This window comes from Puma concolor, chromosome A3 (assembly GCF_028749965.1).
Source record: "Puma concolor isolate L17-30 chromosome A3, mPumCon1.1.hap2, whole genome shotgun sequence".
Lineage (NCBI taxonomy): Eukaryota > Metazoa > Chordata > Mammalia > Carnivora > Felidae > Puma > Puma concolor.
This window is the reverse complement of record NC_141669.1, coordinates 109179284-109198982: the sequence shown is the minus strand read 5'-3', so window position 1 is coordinate 109198982 and position 19699 is coordinate 109179284. Positions and strand designations below refer to the sequence as shown.

The following is a 19699-nucleotide window of genomic DNA, read 5'->3' as shown; positions in this document are numbered from 1 at the left end:
TTGACTGCCATTCATTAAAGTGTTATTGCACATAACTCTTGGTGGCTACATGTCCAGAAGTCATAGAATTATCCACTCATCTGCTCCAAAGGTGGATGTCTAATTTACAAACAAGAAAAAAAGCATCATGTAGTTTGGCATGCTCTTGATGTGGGTGTACACACAGGAGTGTTTCTCAAGCAGTGGTCCCTGGGTCAGCAGTACCAGCCATCACCTGGAAACTTCTTAGAAATGCAAATTTTCTGCCCCACCCCAGACTTACTGAATCAGAAACTTTGAGGTGCTAAACAATCTGTGTTTAATAAGCCCTCCAGGGAATTCTGGTGCACACTAAGTTTTCAAGTTATTGAATTAAGCATCAGTTCTCAAAGATGAAGTGAATAATATGAAAGAGAAAACAAAACAAAACAAAACAACACTCGGTTTAGGTTAACTTTTACTGTTGGTATATGAGTTCACAAGAAACTCCAGGGCAGCTACACGGGCACACAGGGCCTTGGTAGTGCAGACTTGCAGAATGAATGAAATGGGATGGGACTTGAAAACTCAATGAATAACAAGTATGAGAGGATTCTAATGACAATGACCCGTGGAGAGCAGCCGCTACAGAATCCAGTCTGTGCATGTACTCTCCTTGACAAAACTTGACTGGTTGTATGTGGGTGAGGACTGTTTGCAAGGACGTGTTCAGTGAGGTTATCAATTTGGGCACATTTTCTTATACAGATCACATGTCACAATCAGCTGAAAGCCAGTGAATGTGGTGTCACTGACCGCATCATTAATGTAAATCAGACAAATCGTAGTAGGAAACACTTTTATTCTTTAAAAGGAATTGTTTTAAGAAAAAGGAATCAAAACTGTACTTGTTGGTAATCACATTGACTGTTATCAGGATAGTACATGCTATTAGGAAAATGTAATTTCTTTTTTTCTGAGATGCTCCTTGCTGGATGATCAGCATCTGTGCTATAATGATGTGAACAATACACACTATGAGCATGTTTAGTAAGCAAGACAAGAGCCGTGGCTTACTGTAAACACTTTCCTTGGCTATAGATGACCAAATAATTTGATTATATGTTTTCAGAGCTTAGAAAGGCTAACCACCTAATCATGCCAGAGCTCAACAAACCAGCATTAATAATCACCAAAAAAGGCACTTTAAAATACAACTGACAAGGAGTGACACTAATGCAATGAGAACTGGTCTAAGCTCTGCACTAAACTGTCATAGTTCACATAGATAGTGCATTCTCTGTCTCCGTGTATATGTGTATATATAAATATATATATGCGTATATACCAACAACCATATACATATGTATGTGTGTACATATATATACATATATTTATATATCTCTCCACAAGTGTCTGGGTAGGGGGGAAAAAACCCTTGTTGTTGCCTTTAATTGAATAGTACACAAAAATTCTAGTCACTTCATTTCGAACAAAGAAGGAGGGGATTGGCAAATTAACCCAAAAAAGTACCCTACTACACCTCTGTGTTGACAAAAAAAAGCAGTAAAATAAATACTCAGAACTTTCCTAAGTTATCAACTATTAAAATTAAAAAACCTAGCATTTTAAAAAAGTTTATTCCACTGGAGGAAACAGGGAGGACATTTTTGGTACTGTAAATCTCAGACACTCATACATCCATATTGCTTAGATTAAAGAGAGCGGAATGAACACAAGAAATGTCTTCCACAAATTCCTTTTTAGTACCTAAGTTTTCTCTATGTTGTGTTATTCCACTTAGCTTAACACATAAAGTCTTGTATAAATATATTTCTAGGATGTCTAAATTCTCAGGATATTTGCACAGAGTACCAAATGTACTTAGAGGATTTTTGTGAAATAAACAGGATTGGCCATATATACCAGTCCACTGCATATAACCCAGGCTTAGGTATTTTGGCTCGACGTTTTGACAGACCAAATCTATCTGTGCCAGAAGTGGACAAAAGGCTTACTCGTCCTTCCCAGGAGCAGGTGTACAGACATGTTCTTATTTTTGAATGTAAGAAAACAATTAGTAATAGCATTTAAGGTTTAATTACTAACTGTATAGTGCCTGAGGACAAAAATCAGAGCAATTTTTGAAAGCTTAAGAGTCAGACTCTGGGCATTTCCGTTTTTTAGCTGCTGGCTCTTCAGTCTTGTGTAATTCTAAAGTGCTTGCGTTGGATTTGAGACTGGGGTCTGCTTTAAGGTTATCCATGGCAACAGTGAAGCCTGAGAGAAGGTACCCCCCACCTCCGCTCATCAGTAGTTTGGGATGACTTCGATCTGGCAAAACCTAATCAAGACAGAAAAACATTCATGTTTTCCTAAGCAGATAAAGCACATACTAACAATACACATGCTGGAAATCAGAGTTTAAACGACACAGATTCTCTTGAAGATTTAATCGGATCAATTCCTAAAGAGCTCCTCCTTCACATAATAGTGCAGATAAGAGTATAGAAACTGGTTTAAGTGGTTTTCTTTTGAGAAATAAAGCTGGAGCTGCTGCTCTCAAACCTGACGCAAGTTTCTAGTGGCAAACAAATGGTTGGTGTAGTACTTCTGGGCCTGTGCATAACTTTCTTTCTATTGGCTCCAGGAAGCTTCATGGCCAACAGTGGAGTTTCAGTCCATGGAGAAGTAGCTACTGGACACATATCCAGAGCCTCCCTGCCCGAATACCTTGTTAACTCTGACAAGATCTCTTCTCTGCCGTTACCATAGCTCAATAAGATGACTGTCATGAAGGGCAGGGTCCGCTCAGGGCTTTAAGTATCCTGGATTAAGTAGGACAATGTCCAAGCAGCAGGGCAGTGCCCGTGGCAGCCATGGCGGTGCTCCCTCAGACCTTCCAGAGGGAACCGGCTGTGAGGAGTTCAGGCAGCAGAAAGCCTCTAGGTGCTGCTCCTTTGGGATCCTCTGCAGCATTCACAGCCAGGGAGGCCATGGGCCACTCCAAGTCGATTACTGACATGGGTACCAGGACCACAACATCTCTGCTCAACATAGGGCTCCTTTAATGGGCACTCTTTGCTCTGGGGTTCCCCATTATATTGGCTGAGACCTTCTGAGGGTAGCACTGCAGGATCTTCCTGCCCATCTTCCTTTCTCCCCCTTCTCTCACAGCCATCAGACCTCCACCATGGTCTGAGGGCTTTCCCATCTAATCTTGCTTCCTCTCTCATCTTTCTAAGACATTTTCCCCAATAAATCCCTTCCACTGCTAATTCCATCTTAGCAAATGCCTTCCAGGGGACCTGAGCTGACATGGAGCCCAGAAGTAAATCCTGAAACTCTGATGCAAAGATATCCCGGGAGAGAGAAGAGAGTCACTTTCTTATTGGCCTAGGGAACTTGCTATTATCATTTATTCCCTCCACAATGATCTCGAGGCCTTGAAGAAACACGAATCATAATTGTTTACATTTTAAATGTTTCTGGAGTTACAGAGTAATAGACCCTGACATGAACGGACAAAAAAGGGTCAGGAAAAGCCAAGGCACTTTCTCTGAGTTACAGGCAGGAGATTCTTTCATCTCTGTAGACAGAAATAGGCAAATTTCTATTTAACAACTTCTGGCACTACTGCAAAGAGCCAGCAACTCAAGAGAGTAGCTCCCAGGAACTGGCTCTAAGAACACATACCTGGTAATTCCTGAGCCAGGTTTCAGACAGTCTGAGGTTGATGACCCCTCCTCTTTCCCGCAGTTTTGTATAGCATTCCAACAGCGGCTAAAAGCATAAAAAGAGTTGAGGATGACTTTGAGGGCTGTGATTTGAGTATTAACATGCAGACACAAGAACTCTCATCCATTCCATTTCAGTATTACCTCTTTATACTGACAGTAGACCACGAATGGCCTTGAAGGGGCCACGAAGTCCAGCAAAGTCAGCAGGAGTGGAGTGGGATGGAAACGACTAGCTACAATTAAACTGTAAGGAAAACATTAGACAAATTATTTCTCTGCTCGCAAGGCGGAGCGCAGATTTTAAAATGTATTTAAAATGATCATTTATTTGCCATGACTTGCACAAGGAAGAGCTTGATATACAACATTCTACAAATTCAAACAAACAAACAAACAAAATCATAAGCTATTACTTTCTAAGAAACACAAAATGAATTAAAAGCTCTTTTGGGAGTGACTCAGTGGCTCAGTCAATTAAGCGTCCAACTTCAGTTCAGGTCACAATGTCATGGTTCGTGAGTTCAAGCCCCACATCAGGCTCTCTGCTGTCAGTGCAGAGTCCACTTTGGATCTTCTGTTCCCCACCCCCCGCCCCTCCCCTGCTCGTTCTCCCCCTCTCACAACAATAAACATTAAAAAAAAAAAAAAAGCTCTTTTGGTGCTTGGCAACTCTAAGTCGCACTTAACGACACTCCTGATTTAAAAACAAAAAAATCTGGAAACAAATCCAACATGGTACTTACTGGCTTTACGGATATCTGAATCTATGACTGTCAGGTTTCCCCTAGCCCTTACGGGTAGCCAGTATCACACCAGTTTGAATGCCCCACCACCTGCATGCAGCAGGACCACACAGACCCATCTGACACACGGTGATCAGAGAAATTCCAAACTTATTCTAAAACTCTGAAACCAGCACACTTTCCCACCTCCACTAGATGCAGCCTCCTTTCTTTAAAAACCCAAGACAGAATCATCATCTCAGCTCCCACTATAATCAAAGCAGACAAGCAGACAAGCAGACAGACAATTCTAATCTGTTTGAAGCAGAACCCATGAGCACCCAGATATCTGCATTCCTTCATCAACGCACCCATCTGCATTTCTTTCACTCAGCAGAGCAGCAGCCTCTAAATGTCTTTTCCTTTGCTCTTCTTGTCTCCTCTGCTTTTCCTGAATCTTCAAGAAGAAAAAGAAGAAACTAATGTACTGAGGCCATTCAGTCAGGTTTAGGAAATGCTGGTCTGTCAGAACATTTCAACAATATTTAGCAACTTAGACTAAAGCAACAGAAGGTCATTCATAAGAAAGTTGCAAACACATAAATCCGTATGTTATAAAACCATCATTAAGCTACCTGGTATACAATGCTTCTGTATCCTAAAGCTCCATCCCAAAGATCACATCACATACGTGTGTACACCCACACACACGCTTTCTCCATCTGTTTTGATATTCACTATCTTGGGCACTGATGCTCCAAAGCCAAGCCAAATCTCAGTGCTTAAATTAAGTTAACTGAAACTGAGGGAGTTACACAGTAATAGATCCTGACATGAAAGGAAAAAAAAGGATCAGGAAAAGCCATAATGAGGGGAATGTTATGAAGGTAGTGGGGACTCTTAATACTCTTACATAATCTTTTTTGCTTCCTCTCTCTTTAGGCTCCTTATATTCTGGATCTTGAGAGACAATTTCCATTGTTTCTTGTTCCTGTGGGTGATGGCTCTCTTGGGCTTCTGCCACACTGTCTTCCTTCTCTTGCTCTGAAGTCTGTTTTTCCTCCAGGGTGCCATTACTTTCTTCAACTGAAGCACTGTCTTTAGGCTCTGAAGATAACATCTCTGCAGAAAACGTGCCATTTAGGAGACTGTCCACTTTGTTGAGTGGGAATTCATAAAGACCACTGAGGAAAGATTTGGGAAATCCAAAACATGCTGTTGCTGCCCGAACAGGTCCACCTCCAGGGTACAGCTGAATAATGGAACCAAAGCCTGGATTAAAAAAAAAAAAAAAAAAAAAAAAGCAAACATCTGCTTGACGGAGGTGATTCTAGACTATGCAAAACCTCAGGGTCCGCCACAGTAAGAAGATAGAAGGTCTCTACTCTGCTCAGAGGCTGCAAGATGATGCAGCTCCTCTGGGGGCTGTTCAGTCTATGAATATGCCCAGTGAAGGAAATATAATTCCAAAACACGGGAACATGAAATTTTTTTTTGTTGTTTTGTTTAATGTTTCTTTGTCTTGAGAGAGAGAGTGCGCACATGAGCAGTGAGGGGCAGAGAGAGAGAGAGAAGGGAGAGCATCCTGAGCCACCCAGGTGCCCCAACATGAACAAGAAGTCTTAAAGCTTACCCCACTTGACACTATGGTAAAACCCTGTGATCGTGCAAATTTGGATGTCATGTGATCGGTGACTGGCTCTCAGCTTTCCCCTACTCCAATCCTCAATCAGGACAGTTAAAAGTTCTTATCTTCTACAGGGTTAGAGAGAGGACAGGCAAACCAGGCCGTGTTGTGTTCCTCCAGGACAAAATATACCCCCAGTATTCTTCTCATATTATTCCCTCAATTCACACCAATAAAATGAGTGCCAGCTATCCAAGAATTCACTGAAATCACTGTCCTGGAGGTCCAAGCCAGAAAAAAGCTTCAGAAACATCCCCATCGATGTTGAAGCTGGAAAGGGCAAATACCATCCAGGGGCACCAACACAGCACTGGCTGGGAGATGTGGATGCTGCAGGAAGGACCCAGGGATGGGAGCTGTGCAGGCCCACCCAAGCCATTTCATTAATCTTGTAGTAACTCAGTCTCACTTTCTGTGCGTTGTGTTTTTAGGCCCCTCTACTTATGTCATGGTGGTGCTTTAATGAACCTGAGAACGTTAAATCTTACCTCCCATTCGTTCCATCATTGCCCCCAGTACCAAGCCTGCACACGTTTCCATTACAATCATTTTATTGCCAGCACGGATATTTCCCAATGTCAACATCTGGGCTAGGGTATCGTATCTCATGTGGCTAAAGAAAAAAAGGAATGATTCATTTATTTTTAGCTAAGCAGAGACAGCTATCTTAATCATCACTTCTCAATTTTATTTGTTTGTTTCACAAAAATGATGTTGGTAAGATTATAGATTGCTTTGGAGACAACAGTAAAAAGAACTTACAATTCATGAGGTAGGAGGACACTTTATGCAGGTGTGCAAGTTTTTCATTTTACTTAAAATCATGACTTTTCTTAAAGACATATTTTCCCCCAATTATACTTTTGAAAGGAAACAAAGCGTACTTAATTTTTCCAGGTTCTCTTGCATAATACATAATTGAAAGAATGCGGGTGGATGGCTTCACAACAGTAATGATGGCTTCATACCTGAGGGAAGAAAAAAGAGGACATCAGTCTTGAAAAATTGGCTTAAAAATATTTTATTTTTAATAATTTTATAAGTCTATAAAGATTTAATACTTTCATCTTTTTCAAACAAAGGCCACTTACTTCTTTTTCTTCTTTTTTATATATTTATCTTGAGCAAATTCTGTTTTGTCTCGGAATGTTGTACTATTTTCAATTAATTGCTGAACTATTTCCTATAAGAAAAGGAGCAAGCAGATTTCCTGAAATTTTATTTCTACTGAAACGATAACTTCAAAGGTTTCTTACCCTAGAACATATACAAAGACCTGATTTTCCAGGCCCCTTTCCACACAAGTCCAAATGAATACACTGCATTTTTCACTATCTAGAACTTGTATTAAAATACAAGTACTTTGTAACTCCACTTAAAACAGGATAAAAAAAAAAAGAGAGAGAGAGAGACACATACATAATAAAGGGAGAAGAGATGTAAAAGAAAGACACTGGCTGAAAATGAACCAAGTTAAGCTCTGATATGCACTAAGTTATTAAATTCTCTTTTGCTAATAATATCAGTAAGGTCACTCACATTCCTGCATAAAAGAAATGATATCTTTGATATACTGAATTGCATGTACATTTCAAACTATTTTTAAGAGAAAGTATTTTTACATTTCACCTTGGGTAAATCCTGCTTTAAAAACCAAATAATTTCCTCAAAACCATACAAAAACAAAACACAACATCCTTTGAATATTACCTCTCCTTTAATGCCCTTGTCCTTTAAAGCTTTTATGTCATCTTGAGTAAGTTTCTGAGATTTCCCATCATCAATTATATTTCGATTATCAGTGCCCGCTTCTTTGGTCTCTAAGGAAGGAAATTGCTTTATGACATTTATGATCTGCAGTTAGTTAAAATCTTTTTTCTTCTAAGTTCATGTCCACATCCAGCCCATCAGTCATTCAAATTTGGCCTTCTAATTCCATTGCCTCTATTCCTCCCTCCACTCTTTTCTTGCCATGACTGCTCCAGTCTCTAACTCCTATTCCTGCTCCCTCCTACTCTTGCTCCCTTACAATCCACCCAGATACCAGAGTTCTCTTTACAAAATGCAAACTGGCTCATCTAATCCTCCCGTGCACAAAACAGTGGCTTCCTACAACCAGAATACATTCCAAAGACGACCTGCAAGGCTGTATACGCTCTGGCCCCTACACTTTAGCCACTCTGCCCTTCTTTCTCTTCCTCAAACACACCAAACATAGGCTCACTGCAGCGCTCTGGCACTTGCTGCTGCCTCCACTTGGAGTGCTTTTATGACAATCTCTGGGTAGATTTCTGCCTAGGTCCTTCCCATCACTCAGCAGTGAACTCATTATCTCAGCCAAGTCTCAGCCAATCAGCTTCCAGCACACCTCCCTGTTTTATGGTCTGCACAGCACATACCACTACCTACAAGTACGTGTTTAGCTTGTCTACTTATTTTTGGTGTTCCCCACTGCTAAGTACATTTCATGAGATGGTTTATCTCATAAACTGTTACAATCACACTGCCTAATCATACCTGGAACATATTTGGTGCTCAATAAAAATATGGATGTTAACTGAAAAGCATTTAATTGGTTTGAACAAAAATTTTAAAATAGTATTTTAATTGATTTTAAAAATTATTTTAATTAATAAAATATCTTAAGTACATTTATTTTAACAAATGTTGGAGTACTTAATTTTAATTAACAATAACTGCTAAAATTATGGGCCTTTGCTACAGGCAAGGCACTGTTAGGAACTTCCCATATATTATATGACTGAACATCAGCAACATCCTGGGCATTAAATGTACATATGGCTCCATTTTACAGATGAAGCTCTAAGACCTAGAGAAACCAAGTAACTTGCCTAAGGTGACAAGGCGAGTGATAAAACAAACTTAAACCTAGTCAGTTAACTTTGAAGCCAGACTCTCAACCTCTACCCTACATGCTAACTGCCTCCAGCAATTATTTAACTTCTGGGCACTGAAAGGGCTCTCTACCTGCTCTTAGCAAGGGTTCCTGGGATTAAAAATTTGGCCTAAGGTCGGAAAGCCAGTTAATGATGGGCTAGAGCCAGAATCCAGGTATCTCAAAAGTCAAAAGCAGACCTCGCTTCATTCCATCAAGCTACAGTTCTTAGATTATGAGTTTAAGTTTCTTTGAGGATAGCTTGGGTTAGCATTTTAGAATTGTGGTTGACAGGTTTCTGACTAGTCAGCTCAAGAGCACCTATTTCATATACCCAAAGGAGTGCACCTGAAGTAGGCTCTTCCTTCTTCTTCTTAGGCTGAAGACTTCCTCCATTGGTCACTTCAAATGTGGTTCCATAACTATGGCCAATGATGTTATCCAGATAGAACCACTGCTTTTCAAAAGTTACTTTTCTGGGGAAGAAAATGCAATTAGCTGTATCTTATTTGCATTCAGTGTAGAAAATATATGCTCAATCAAATTTATTTCAAAACTGGTCTCCCACAGAGACTGATCTCTGAACATTATCTCTGAACATGAACTGACAAATGAACTAGAGAGAACTGGGTTGGACAGAGACAAAATTAATAAGAAGCCACAAAAACAGTGAATTTGGAATGAGAAACAAGGACAGAAGACATTCCTCTTCTGAGGCACTGGTCTGACTCCAACTTGCACTGACAGGATGTCCTAACTCACAGGTTTGCAGATTTCCTAAATAAAGGGTCACCAAGATTGCCTGGCCACTGAACACACACTGTGACACTATGACACCCCTCAAACAATCATTGAGAAGACAGGGATTTAACAAATTCCCTGGTCTAACTGGCTATTTCCTTTAAAAATTATCTAGTAAAAGCAGGGGTGCCTAGTTGGTTCAGTCGGTAGAGCATGTGACTCTTGATCTTGGAGTCATGAGTTCAAGCCCCACATTAGGTGTGGAGCCTACTAAAACAAACAAACACATAAATAAATAAATAAATAAATAAATAAATAAATAAATAAATAAATATCTAGTAAAAGCAAATTATGTTTACAAATAAACATTACTGACAATCTATACATTTGGAAATATGCCTAATGCTGACAATGCTCTACTGAGGATCTGGCAACTTTAGCTTTCCTCATTATCTAAATTTTTATCTTATTACCATTTAAAAGGAAAATCCCACAAAAACAAACAACCTTTTCTTTTTCTTCAAAACACCTACTGAGTGTTGACAAGTGGCTGGGCAGTACATGCCAGTGAGTTTCATGCTTTTTCATTTAATTCTCACAGCAATCCTGGGACATAGCTCCTTCCTGATGAGCAATCTAAGGCTTAGGAAAAGTATCTTGTCCAAGACTCATAGTTACATAGTGGGAGGCTGGGATTAAAATCCAGGTTTGACTAACTCCAAAGCCTGGTACCTTCCACTATACCACACAGTCTGCCCCAGAAAAGACCAATGGATCTCAGGAAGCCCTGCCTAGTTTTAGGACATGGCCAGTGTCCACAGAACTCCGAATCCTGGAAGACATGTACTGATTAATTCTGTTTGTGCCCCACCCTACACCTTCTCTTCCTTTTTCTGTGCCCCAGGAGTCTATGACAGAATGCATAGACCACATCACCCAAGCTCCCTTGCCAAAAGTTTCTCACCACTGCTAGACCCTGGGTGCATCACCATTCTCTGTTGGTTCTCTAAACCTCGCCACACCACTGTACATGTGTATGTCACATCTTCATTAAATCTCCTCCCTTGAACCACCTGAGTGAATTCCTGCGAGATCCTAAGTAATCCAGATAGGATCAATTCTTATTCTTTGCTGTGTGCCCAGTTTCTAAAACGTAATAGAACATAACAGACTCTAAAAATATTTGCTGACATAAATCCCATCAGAAATTGAAACTCCATTCAGTCCAGATGTGCAACCCACACTCTCATCCCTTGAGCACCCCAGTGCTAGTGAAATACTGAGTCTGAGATGGTTTGGGTTTACCCTTCTGGCTGGGGGTCTGATATGCAAAGAAAGGTGTGCCACTCAAACTGAGCGGCGTGACAAGACGTCACTGCCCTAGTCAGGAAAGTGGGGCCCAGTCAGAGCAATGCAATGCCATGTCTTCACCGAGAAAGAGTGGGATGTGCAGTCTCTTCAGTAAGCCAGGATTGCTTCTGCCCAACCAGATGTGTGCAGACCCGAAGAACAGTAAAGGGAGAGTATGACCTGGGATTTCGATGAGTTCAAAGCATCATTTACTAAATCAAATGGAAACTAATGCAATGGCTTCTGCCAAGAAAAGTGATGAAAAGTGCTTCCAAACAAGTATGTCTAGAGTACGAACAGAGTACTTTTTAGAAATAAAGATGCTACTGTCCGCATTGTTGGTAATGAAAAAGCTCTTGTCTAAAAGAGCACATTATTAACAACCACACTCAAACGTCCACTTTTAAAATTAAGCAACTTGAGAAAAGGGCAAATGAGAAAGAAAAGAAAGAAAAAACAAAATTTCACCTGCATGGTCATTATACAGCTGTGTAAACTTGGTATCATTCATCAAGCATAACCTAAGGATTTTGCTGCACTGTTACACTTCAATTCAATTAAAAAGTTTAAATAATTAATATTGGCTCTTTCCAAAATTATACACTTGAAGGCCAGCACACATTTCTAATCAGAAATTCTAGAGAAAATGATGCAGATATATTTCTGGACTAAAAGAACCCCCCACCCCCTACCCCCACTTCATTTATTTTTCTTTACCACGCTGGTTCTTGTGCAATAAAACTTGGCTGTCACCAGCATGGTGCTTTGCGGGCTGTTACTTGACTATTTTCTAATGACACCTGTTTCACTTTAAATACCAGTCAACAATTTGGTTCACACAGGAATAAAATAATTTATCTGAAGGGAGCACTTAGAAACTCCAAATCTCAGAGCACCTAGACTGTGCTCTGCAGAAAGCTGTTCTCCTGACACTGAACTCAACTTGTTTCATTGTCTAAAGTACTATAATAACCAAACTTAAAGGAAAACTTGGTTGTACTTTTCAGATAATTAACAGAAACATCTCAATACATTTTCAGCATTAATAAGCTATTGGGATTTAACAACCTCACCACTCCTGCCAAAAAGTTACCAAAAATTCCCACTTTTCTAATATTAAAACAGAGTTACAACTAATCAGCATGTTCACAAATCAAGCCTGATTTCAAGTTTTGAGATCTTGAGCAAACTGCTTTTAGGTAATTTAACTTTCCTAGATCTCTTCGCATCCCTGTGTGTTAAGTGAGGGAATCCTAGAGTAATCCTACATTCTATGGGAAATTGTTTTCCAACGTTACTATGTGTAAACAGTTATTCCAGTTTGGATACAGAAAAGAGACCAAAGGTCAGATAAGGTGGGAGACGTTTCATTTTTGTGGGACTGATCCTGGCTGAGGGAGTAGGGAGAAAGGATGGTCTATGGGAAGAAGGCAGGGGAGGGGAGGACCCCGAGAGTCAAGGATAGGAGAGAATGGTTGGTGAGTTCTGTGAGATAACAGGAGAGAACATCTCAAGAGCCTAGGAGAACAACTCCAGGACACAGGAAAGGGTGAGAACAAGGAAGGGGGAGAGCACTTGAGCACCCAAGGGCCAAGTATGAGAAAGGGAACCCGGTGGAAAGACCGAGAGGGATGTTGAAGGCAGAAGACCAGGTTTGAAACCCTGGAAGAGGCAGTCTGCAGGAAGGCAAAAGGGACACGGGAATGGGATGTTGGGGGAAAAGGTTTCTGTAAGAAGATCAAGAGGAGAAAACGAGGAAGGAGGTTGGGGATCCACAGATCCAAGAACTGGACCCTGGTGGGAAGACCTGGAGAAAGGGGGTATCTAGAAAATGAAGCGGGGACCCTTAAGGCCAGCGACCTGACTTACTTTCTCCGCTGGACTTGCACTGCTTTGAACACATCTTCCCGTTTCAGCACCACGAAGTCGCCGTCACGGATGCGGTGGTCCTCGGGATGCGGTGGCTGTGGGCCCGGCGCCTCCCCTGGGCCCTCCATGGCGCTCAGCCCGTCTCCCCGCTCCGCAGCGTCTCTCGGGCTCCCCGCGCCCCGCCCTTCGTCCTCTGCTGTGGCGGAGGCCAGCCTCACAATCACAAACCAAGTGGACGCAGAACCCTAGGACCGGCACCTCCCCCACGTGCTGCGCGCCGCTTCCGCTTTCCTGTGGGGACCTCTGGACAGCTTCCGGGAGCCTCACGGCTTCCGTCTGGCCGAACTCCTTGATTGGCTGCACTCCATCCCTCCCTCCGGTCTCGCAGCACCTTGGTCGGAAGTTGCGTCAAAGACGCGCCAAAAAAGAACGTGGAAGGAGACTGGAGTTTAGCTTCAGTAGCTAAAGATCCAGTGAGCCCGTGAGGCGTTGGGGAAACTGAGGTCCCACGCGGGGACGTCTGGAGGGCTGCGACTGAAGAGAATCGCAGGTCTTGGGTAGGGGTCGCCTGAGGAGCTCGGGCCTCAGTCTTTTCTCGGCCCTGCCTAGATTCCCCCCGGGAGGAAGGGAAAGCGGGGCGGGGCACATCTGCTGCTGTCCAGGAACCTGCCCTGCTGAGAACTGGGAGACCTTTGGGACGTCTATCTTTGCAAGTAAGAACAGCCTGAGGAGAACTAAATGAAGTGGGGGTGTTTAACGAAAGACAACAGGCCTACAGGTGGCTCCTTTACCCAATTCTACAGTCCTACATGTTGCGTCTGTGTTGGAATTTTTACAAGTTATTGCCACTATATTATCTCATTTGGGAAAGATAGGGCATGTAGCGTTCTCGAAGGAGCGCTTCAGCTTGGATTTTAAAAACGGAGTTTGGAGTTCAGTACTGCCACCAAACAACTTAGATCTTGATCTGTTTCTCAGGGTTTCAGTTTCCTGACTTGCGATATGGTCTAGACGATGATCAAAGTTCTGGCTTGTCCTAACGTTAGGAACTTGTTTGGGTATTAACGTATTTATTAATTAAATCCCTTTAAACAGATTCGGATATGGTTTTTTTGTGTGTGTGATGAATTGCACTACAGTGTACGGAGATACTCTTTGTTTCTTTTTATCCTTAGGATACGAGCTATTTTTAAAGGTTCACTTTCTTTTTTACAACAGTTTTAGGTTAACAGAAAAATGGCACAGAAAGTGCAGAGTTCCCTTATATTTTCTCTTACCTCCCCACAGCCCAGGTTCCACTTGTTAACACCCTGCAGTATTAGTGTGTTACATTGGTTGTAATTAATTGACCGATATTGATATTATTACTAGCTAACGTGCAGAGAGTTTGTTAGAGTTCACTATTTCTCTTGTACAATTCCATGGGCTTTGACAAATTCATAATGTCATATATCCACCACCACAATATCATACAGAATCGTTTCACTGTCCTAAAAATGCCCTGTGCTCCACTTATATGAATTATTTTAAAACCTATTTTATTTTTTTTACTCCTACTTCCATCACAGAATTGATTTTTTGAATTTTATTTAAATCCAAGTTAGTTAACATATAGTGTCGTAATGCTTTCAAAAGTAGAGTTTAGTGATTCATCACTTACATATAACACCCTGTGCTCATCCCAACAAATGCCCTCCTTAATGCTCATCACCTATTTAGCCCCCCCCCCCCCATCTCCCCTCCTGCAACCCAAAGGTTGTTCTCTGTATTTGAGTCTCTTATGGTTTGCCTCCCTGGTTTGTTTTTAAATGTATTTATTTTGTGTGTGCACCTCACAAGTGGAGGAGGGGCAGAGAGAAAGGGTGACAGAGGATCAGAAGGAGTGCTGTACTGACAGCAGAGAGCACGATGCAGGGCTTGAACTTGGAAACTGCCATATCATGACCTGAGCTGAAGTTGGAGCCTTAACCAACTGAGCCACGCAGGCGCTCCTTTTGTTTGTTAACTTATAAAAAAAAAATATTTTTAATGTTTGTTCATTTTTAAGAGACAGAGGGTGAGTGGGGGAGGAGCAGAGAGAGGGAGACACACAATCTGAAGTAAGCTCCAAGCTCTGAGCTGTCAGTACAGAGCCCGCCATGGGGCTCAAACCCACAAACTGTGAGATCATGACCGGAGCCGAAGTTGGACGCTCAACCGACTTAGCCACCCAGGCAACCCCAGGCACCACAGCCAGTTTTGTTTCTTAAATTCCACATGAGTGAAGCCCTATGATATTTATCTTTCTCTAACTGACTTATTTCGTTTAGCATAATACACTCTAGTTCCACCCATGTTGTTGCAAATGGCAAGATTTCATTCTTTTTGACCCCAAGTAGTATTCCATTGTATTTATATACCACAGCTTCTTTATCCATTCATCCATCAGTGGACATTTGGGCTCTTTCCATACTTTGGCTATTGTTGATAGTACTGCTATAAACATTGGGGTGCATGTGCCCCTTTGAAACAGCATACCTGTATCCCTTGGGTAAATACCTAGTGGTGCAATTGCTGGGTCGTGGGGTAGTTCTATTTTTAATTTTTTGAGGAACTTCCATACTGTTTTCCAGAGTCGCTGCACCAACTTGCATTCCCACTAGCAACACAAAAGTGTTCCCTTTCCTCCACATCCTTGCCAACATCTGTTGTTGCCTGAGTTGTTAATTTTAGCCATTCTGACAGATGTGAGGTGGTATCATTGTGGTTTTGATTTGTATTTCCCTAATGATGAGTGATGTAGAGCATCTTTTCCTGTGCTCTTAGCCATCTTGATGTCTTTGGAAAAGTGTCTATTCATGTCTTTTGGCCATTTCTTCACTGGATTATTTGTATTTTGGGTGCTAAGTTTGATAAGTTCTTTATAGATGTTGTATACTAACCTTTTATCTGATATGTCATTTCAAATATCTTCTCCTATTCCATTGGTTGCTTTTTAGTTTTGTTGTTGATCGTTTCCTTTGCTTTGCAGAAAGAAGCTTTTTATCTTGATGAGGTCCCAATAGTTCATTTTTGCCTTTGTTTCCCTTGCCTCCAGAGGCACATCTAGTAAGAAGTTGGTGCAGCCAAGGTCAAAGAGGTTGTTGCCTGTTTTCTCCTCTAGGGTTTTGATGGTTTCCTGTCTTACATTTACGTCTTTCTCCATTTTGAATTTATTTGTGTGTGTGGTGTAAGAAAGTCGTTGTATCATTCTTCTTCACGTTTTCGTCCAGTTCTCCCAGCACCATTTGCTGAAGAGACTGTCTTTTTTCCATTGGATACTCTTTCCTGCTTTATCAGAGATTAGTTGGCCATACATTTGTGGGTCCGTTTCTGGGTTCTCTATTCTGTTCCATTGATCTATGTGTCTGTTTTTGTGCCAGCACCATACTGTCTTGATCATTACAGTTTTGTAATACAGTTTGAAGTCTGGAATTATGATGCCCCTAGCTTTGGTGTTCTTTTTCAGTGTATTACATTGGCTCTTCAGGGCCTTTTCTGAATTTTAGAATTGTTTGTTCTAGTTCTGTAAAGAATGCTGGTGTTATTTTGATAGGGATTGCGTTGAATGTGTAGATTGCTTTGGGTAGTATTGACATTTTAACAGTATTCCTCCAGTCCATGAACATGGAATGTTTTTTCATTTCTTTGTGTCTTCAGTTTCTTTCATAGGCTTTCTATAGTTTTCTGCATACAGATCTTTTACACCTTTGGTTAGGTTTATTCCTAGGTATTTATGATTTTCGGTGCAGTTGTAAGTGGGATCGATTCCTTGGTTTTTCTTTCTGCTGCTTCATTATTGGTGTATAGAAATGCAACTGATTTCTGTACGTTGATTTTATATCCTGCAATGTTGCTGAATTCGTGTATCAGTTCTGGCAGTTTTGGGGTGGAGTCTTTTGGGCTTTCCATGTAGAGTATCATGTTGTCTGCAAAGAATGAAAATTTGACTTCTTCCTTTCCAATTTGGTTGACTTTTATTTCTTTGTGTTGTCTGATTGCTGAGACTTCTTCCAACACTATGTTGAACAACAGTGGTGAGAGTGGACATCCTTTCACATTCCTCACCTTAGGGGGAAAGCTCTCAGTTTTTCCCCATTGAGGATGATATTCTCTGTGGGTCTTTTGTATATGGTCTTTATGATCTTAAGTTATGTTCCTTCTATCCCTACTTTCTTGAGGCTTTTTATCAAGAAAGGATGCTGTATTTTGTCAAATGCTTTTTCTGCATCTATTGAGAGGATCATGTGTTTCTTATCTGTTCTTTTATTAATGCAATGTGTCACATTGATTGATTTGTGGATATTGAACCAGCCCTGCATCCCAAGAGTAAACCCCACTTGATCGTGATGAATAATTCTTTTAATGTGTTGTGGGATTTGGTTTGCTAGTATCTTGTTGAGAATTTTTGCATCCTTGTTCAGCAGGGAGATTTGTATGTAATTCTCTGTTTTAGTGGAGTCTTTGTCTGGTTTTGGAATCAAGGTAATGGTGGCCTCATAGAATGAGTTTGAAAGTTTTCCTTCCATTTCTATTTTTTGGAACAGCTTCAAAAGAATAGGTATTAACTCTTCTTTAAACATTTGTTAGAATTCCGCTGGGAAGCCATCTGGCCCTGGACTCTTGTTTTTTGGGAGATTTTTGATTACTGATTCAATTTTTTTTTTACTGGTTATAGGTTAAAAACTATTTTAAAGGTTACTTTTATTTTGAATCTTTGATAATTAGCCAGAATCTATCATTAAGTTAAGAAAAAAAAAAAATGAGTATCTTGCTATGTACAAAACAAAAAATGTGAAGGGATAATTAGCAAAAAAAAAAAAAAAAAAAAAAAAAAGATGAGAATATGTTAATAAATATGTCTTTTAAAAAATGATTGCATTTCAATGAGTTTATCTAAGAACTGCAAATAATTCATCTAATCAGTATTGACTTAGAAATGATCTTTCTTCCATTGCCTTTTTGAAAAGCTGGAAGTCCCAGAAAATTAACTTCTTTCCTATTTAGCCCCTATAGAGAAAGAAAGATTAAAACATGTATGTACCCTTTTCCACCCCTATGCATCCTCAGAAAAGTTCATATTAGCTGCCTATGTAAGAGTATGTGTGTACCTTTTGTAAAAGTGGATATGACATGCAGGATTGACTGTTTTTGAGGGTCTATGATGATGTATTCATAGTGTCACAGGTCAGAATTATGGTCAGCCAGTGCTGCCCTAGAATCAGTCTAAAACACTACAAAAAAAAATCATCTCTGAGTTAATACTTGTCTTATTTTCATTTCTATTGAGGGAGCCCCTTGAAAACCGGTACACTATCTTATTTTTGTCCCATGAATGTTCAGTATACTTGGTTAAACACCTATGGTACATATACCTTAAAAAGAGGTGGCACCATTTGCAATGACATAGATCTAGTTAGAGAGTAAAATAAGCAAAGTCAGTCAGTCAGAGAAAGACAAATACCATATGATTTGACTTATATGTTGAATTTAAGAAACAAAACAAACAAGTAAAGGGCAAAAAGAAAGAGAGAGATAAACCAAGAAACAGACTCTTAACAATAGAGAACAAACCGATGGTTACTAGAAGGGATGTAGGGGGTGAAACAGGTGATTGGGATTAAGGCGTGCACTTGTGATGATGAGCACTGGGTATTGTGTGGAAGTGTTGAATCACTGTATTGTACACTTGAAACAAATATTACACTGTATGTTAACTGGAATTTAAGTAAAAACTTTAAGGAGAGAGAGATGGGAATTAGAAGTGTGACTGCAGAGCGTTTGAAGCTGGTACCATGATGTACAATGTTGCAGTGCTGTTTGCTAATCTCAAACTAGAATATGTTAATTTTATTTACTATGTTAATACATTCTTAGGAGCACTATTTCCATTATAATTTTGATGAAGATTTTTTTTTTGTCTTTGTCTTTTAGAAGACATGAATGGAGACTATAGAGGCAGAGGATTTGGACGAGGGAGGTTTCAAAGCTGGAAAAGAGGACGAGGTGGTGGGAGCTTCACAGGAAAATGGAGAGAGAGAGAACACAGACCTGACCTGAATAAAACCACGAGAAAGCATACTTCTGGTAGGGGAGGTCAAAGATTGCTCAATTTTTTTTCCTTCATGAAGGAAGCTATTTATGCTTGTCCTGCAAAGCAGTTTAACTTAAACTTCAGTCTTTGATTTGATGTTACTCCTTAAAGTAGTATTTAAGTATTAAGATCCAAAATTTTTACTGAAACCTATAACTTAACCTGTAACTACTAATATCATGTCAGTTTCTCATTATCAGAAGGAGAAGCAAATAGGAAAAAAAAAATTCTATTTCTACTAACCTAGTGCTCTCTTCAGCAGCACATTACTATTTCTATTGACTTAATATTCTATTTTTTTTAGAACAAACCTCACAGTCTTTGCTACTACAATCAACATTGGATCAGTTCATACCATATAAAGGCTGGAAGCTTTATTTCTCTGAAGGTAAAGTTACAAGTGTAAAGAGTATCACAGATTCTGTTTTCTTTTCTTTTTTTTTTTTTTTAAATTTTTTTTTTCAACGTTTATTTATTTTTGGGACAGAGAGAGACCGAGCATGAACGGGGGAGGGGCAGAGAGAGAGGGAGACACAGAATCGGAAACAGGCTCCAGGCTCCGAGCCATCAGCCCAGAGCCCGACGCGGGGCTCGAACTCACGGACCGCGAGATCGTGACCTGGC

At 40.5% G+C, this 19699-nt stretch overlaps 2 protein-coding genes across 8 annotated transcripts in view; one reads left to right on the top strand and one right to left on the bottom strand.

Moving 5' to 3' along the window:
• Positions 1 to 421: 421 nt before the first annotated feature.
• On the bottom strand, positions 422 to 13272 carry TRMT6 (tRNA methyltransferase 6 non-catalytic subunit). 4 transcript variants are annotated; one of them, XM_025932389.2, is made up of 11 exons: positions 12964 to 13270; positions 9352 to 9479; positions 7818 to 7927; positions 7199 to 7290; positions 6992 to 7075; positions 6596 to 6720; positions 5334 to 5692; positions 4792 to 4877; positions 3840 to 3942; positions 3655 to 3741; positions 804 to 2302 (listed from the first exon to the last, which is right to left on the bottom strand). In XM_025932389.2, the coding sequence occupies exons 1-11, from the start codon at positions 13089 to 13091 to the stop codon at positions 2111 to 2113; spliced, it is 1494 nt and encodes a 497-aa protein (XP_025788174.2). In that variant the 5' UTR covers positions 13092 to 13270; the 3' UTR covers positions 804 to 2110. The 4 variants fall into 4 exon arrangements, with proteins under 4 accessions (XP_086557855.1, XP_086557856.1, XP_025788174.2 ...); XM_086701728.1 differs by having other exon boundaries at positions 2165 to 2302; positions 3655 to 3769; XM_086701729.1 differs by lacking the exon at positions 9352 to 9479 and having other exon boundaries at positions 422 to 2302; positions 12964 to 13272.
• Positions 13273 to 13366: 94 nt separating this feature from the next.
• MCM8 (minichromosome maintenance 8 homologous recombination repair factor) overlaps positions 13367 to 19699 on the top strand; it is a 58698-nt gene continuing 52365 nt past the window's right edge. For 2 of the 4 annotated variants that reach the window (XM_086701727.1, XM_086701726.1), the window contains exons 1-3: positions 13367 to 13741; positions 18916 to 19068; positions 19380 to 19463. In XM_086701727.1, coding sequence (XP_086557853.1) covers positions 13702 to 13741; positions 18916 to 19068; positions 19380 to 19463 — 277 coding nt within the window. In that variant the 5' untranslated portion in view covers positions 13367 to 13701. The remainder of the gene's footprint in view (positions 13742 to 18915; positions 19069 to 19379; positions 19464 to 19699) is intronic. The other 2 variants (XM_025931858.2, XM_086701724.1) reach the window with 2 other exon arrangements.

Bases quoted from the DNA above. Each gene is read 5' to 3' on its own strand.
- TRMT6 (XM_025932389.2), bottom strand. From the start codon at position 13,091: ATGGAGGGCCCAGGGGAGGCGCCGGGCCCACAGCCACCGCATCCCGAG. The intron at 6,721-6,991 runs GTACGCTTTGTT...TTTTTTCTTTAG, and splicing joins AGAGAACCTGGAAAAATTAA to CCACATGAGATACGATACCC. The intron at 3,943-4,791 runs GTGCGTTGATGA...TTTTCCTTACAG, and splicing joins AGTGAAAGAAATGCAGATGG to TTTAATTGTAGCTAGTCGTT.